Here is a 2,507-nt window from a genome sequence, read left to right on the forward strand (position 1 = left end):
GATTTAGGGCTTGTTCCGTTCGGTTTATTAATGTTAAATAACAATTGCCAAACAGGTGGATCATCGTACGTTATCGTCATCCGATTGATAAATAATGGATTTTAAACAATTGTATTAGTTTAGTCCATTTTTAAGTTTTAATTACTGCGCAAACAGATTTCAAATATCATCGGTAATTTAAATATCGCGTTATAAATGAATAGCGCCAGAGACTTAGAACTTGTACTGTTTGATTATTAATCTGTAAAAGAAACATAGACAGTATTTATATTTATGAAAACATCGAGATTAGTAATTGCATTTTTATCTGTTCGTGCTTTTTCCGCATCCTCACTATAACTTAAATGAAAATTTTGTAATCGTTATTTATTTCTGCGTCTATAAGCGTGAGTTTTCCTATGGACGTCGCCATGTTTTTACTGCAACTGCCTCACCTCGCCAGCCGCAGTAATCGAAGCAGGACGTGACGACAAAATCTATGACGTCATATGCATGCAAAAGCACTCTAAAAGTTTACTGCGACGTATATCGGAACAGCATTTGCAGTGCTGCCAGTACTGCAAGTGAATATCGGAACGCACCCTATTTGGGCGGAGTCAGTTCATTCCAAAATACATAGTAAATGTACTCAGAGTTAACTTTTCCAATCCTGGCTGCGAGGTGGGTTGAGAGAGTAAATCTAAGGTATTCTAGAGAAAGGCGCGCCATTTCTAAAATTGTATCGGCAAATAAATCCTTCATCACTGTAAGTATAACATTTAACAGATTTTTTAATTCTATAATTAATAAATCAAGATTTTTTTATTTACTTTATTTTGCCAACATTTTAAAAAACAGTTTATAATTGAGGTGCTATCTAATAAATTTTATTGCAATAATTAAGTGTCGGTATTGTTTAGTGCTAGGTTAGATTAATAATTGTATTCAAAAAATCTATTTTGATCCTTATTTATTATATTTTATATATCTTGCAGTTGACTTGTTGCCCACAATGGAAGTTCCCAATTTAGTAAAAGGAGTACACATGTTGGTAAAAAAACCGGACGGATCTCCATTTAAAGAAAATGATTCATTTTGGGTTATGGATACAACAAGTAAGATTTAATTTTATATACGTACGTTATATAATTGCAGTAAAAAAAATTTATATTAAAGCAAAAAAGCAGAATGCGAAAAAGCAGAAGCTATTAGAAATCAACTAGAAGTTGCACTCCAACCAAGTAAATTGAGTGTAACTTTTAATTGATTTCTAACAGTTTCTGTTTTTCCGCTTTATAATGTGAATCTCTCCTTATATAAATTAGTTTTTTTTATTTAATTCTGTATATTCTGCATATTGTATTTTTAGATAATATCATATTTGCTGTATGGACATACTACAAACAAGAAATTTTTTTAAAGAAGATATCCCAGAATTTTGTCAGCAGAAAGGTAATCTTAATAATATTCTAACTTTCTTATTCTTAATTTTTATATCTTGTTTGCTATAATTTTTATTAACTGTAAAAATTATAAAGTTTAATAATAATATTAATGTTTGCAGACTCAGAAATTGAAGATAATGTTACTACAATAGTAACCAAAAATCTTTCTTGTGATAAATATGGAGAACATGGTAAGATATAAAATATATTAATAATTATGCTACATTATTTTTATTATAAATATAATTAAAGTATTAAGAAAGATTTACATACGTTATTACTTGTATTTCTAATATATAATTTATTTAAAAAATGTATTGTATTATGTTTGCATTATTTTATATATTATTTTATTGGCTAAGAATTATGTATATTTAATTTTTATATTGCAGCTACATGGGAACATGCGGCAATTATGCTTCTCTTTTCATTACGAAAAGAGAACGATGATTTATTTAAAAGCGATAAAATCAGAAATGATGTTGCATGGAAGAAGATTGCCGAATCTTTTAGAGAAAAAGGTTACATGTATACTACCAAGCAAATAGAAAATAAATGGAAAAATTTACGAAAAAATTATATGAAAGTAAAAGATAATAATAGTAAATCTGGAGCACCATTAAAAACATGTAAATATTTTGACGAAATGGAAGAAGTGTACGGAACATCTCCTAGTGTGCAACCTGTGGCTGTTGCTTCAAATCTTTCAGAAAAAGATGTGTTTCTCTCGACAGATGAAGAAGAAAAACTTGATGAAGATATTACAGTGCCTTTAAAGAAAAGTAAGATAGAAAAACAAATGGAAATGTGGACAAAATATTTTGACGAAAGTAGAAAGAAAAGAGATGCAGAAAAAGAGGAAGCAAGAGAGAGAAGGTACAAAAAGAGGATTGAACAACAAAAAGAAGCTTTGGACACATATAAAGAAAAAACAATTAATTTGTCATATCGTGTTACATTAAAGAACTCAGTATTCAAATGTTCAAAATCTACTCTTATTAAGGATTTGCAAAATTACAATAAATTTAAATATTACAATAGATTGTAAAATATATAGTTGCAAAAGATCGGAAGAGCACACGT

General features: G+C 28.8%; 1 protein-coding gene across 1 annotated transcript in view; it reads left to right on the forward strand.

Annotated features, from left to right (window-relative positions):
* The first annotated feature begins 997 nt into the window (after positions 1-997).
* The window catches only part of LOC105451914 (trihelix transcription factor GTL1-like), a 1,911-nt gene continuing 401 nt past the window's right edge, over positions 998-2,507 (forward strand). The window contains exons 1-4 of the mRNA XM_011692646.1: positions 998-1,094; positions 1,349-1,431; positions 1,544-1,615; positions 1,817-2,254. Coding sequence (XP_011690948.1) covers positions 1,368-1,431; positions 1,544-1,615; positions 1,817-2,254 — 574 coding nt within the window. The 5' untranslated portion in view covers positions 998-1,094; positions 1,349-1,367. The remainder of the gene's footprint in view (positions 1,095-1,348; positions 1,432-1,543; positions 1,616-1,816; positions 2,255-2,507) is intronic.

This window comes from Wasmannia auropunctata, unplaced genomic scaffold (assembly GCF_000956235.1).
Source record: "Wasmannia auropunctata unplaced genomic scaffold, wasmannia.A_1.0 LD336041.1, whole genome shotgun sequence".
NCBI lineage: Eukaryota > Metazoa > Arthropoda > Insecta > Hymenoptera > Formicidae > Wasmannia > Wasmannia auropunctata.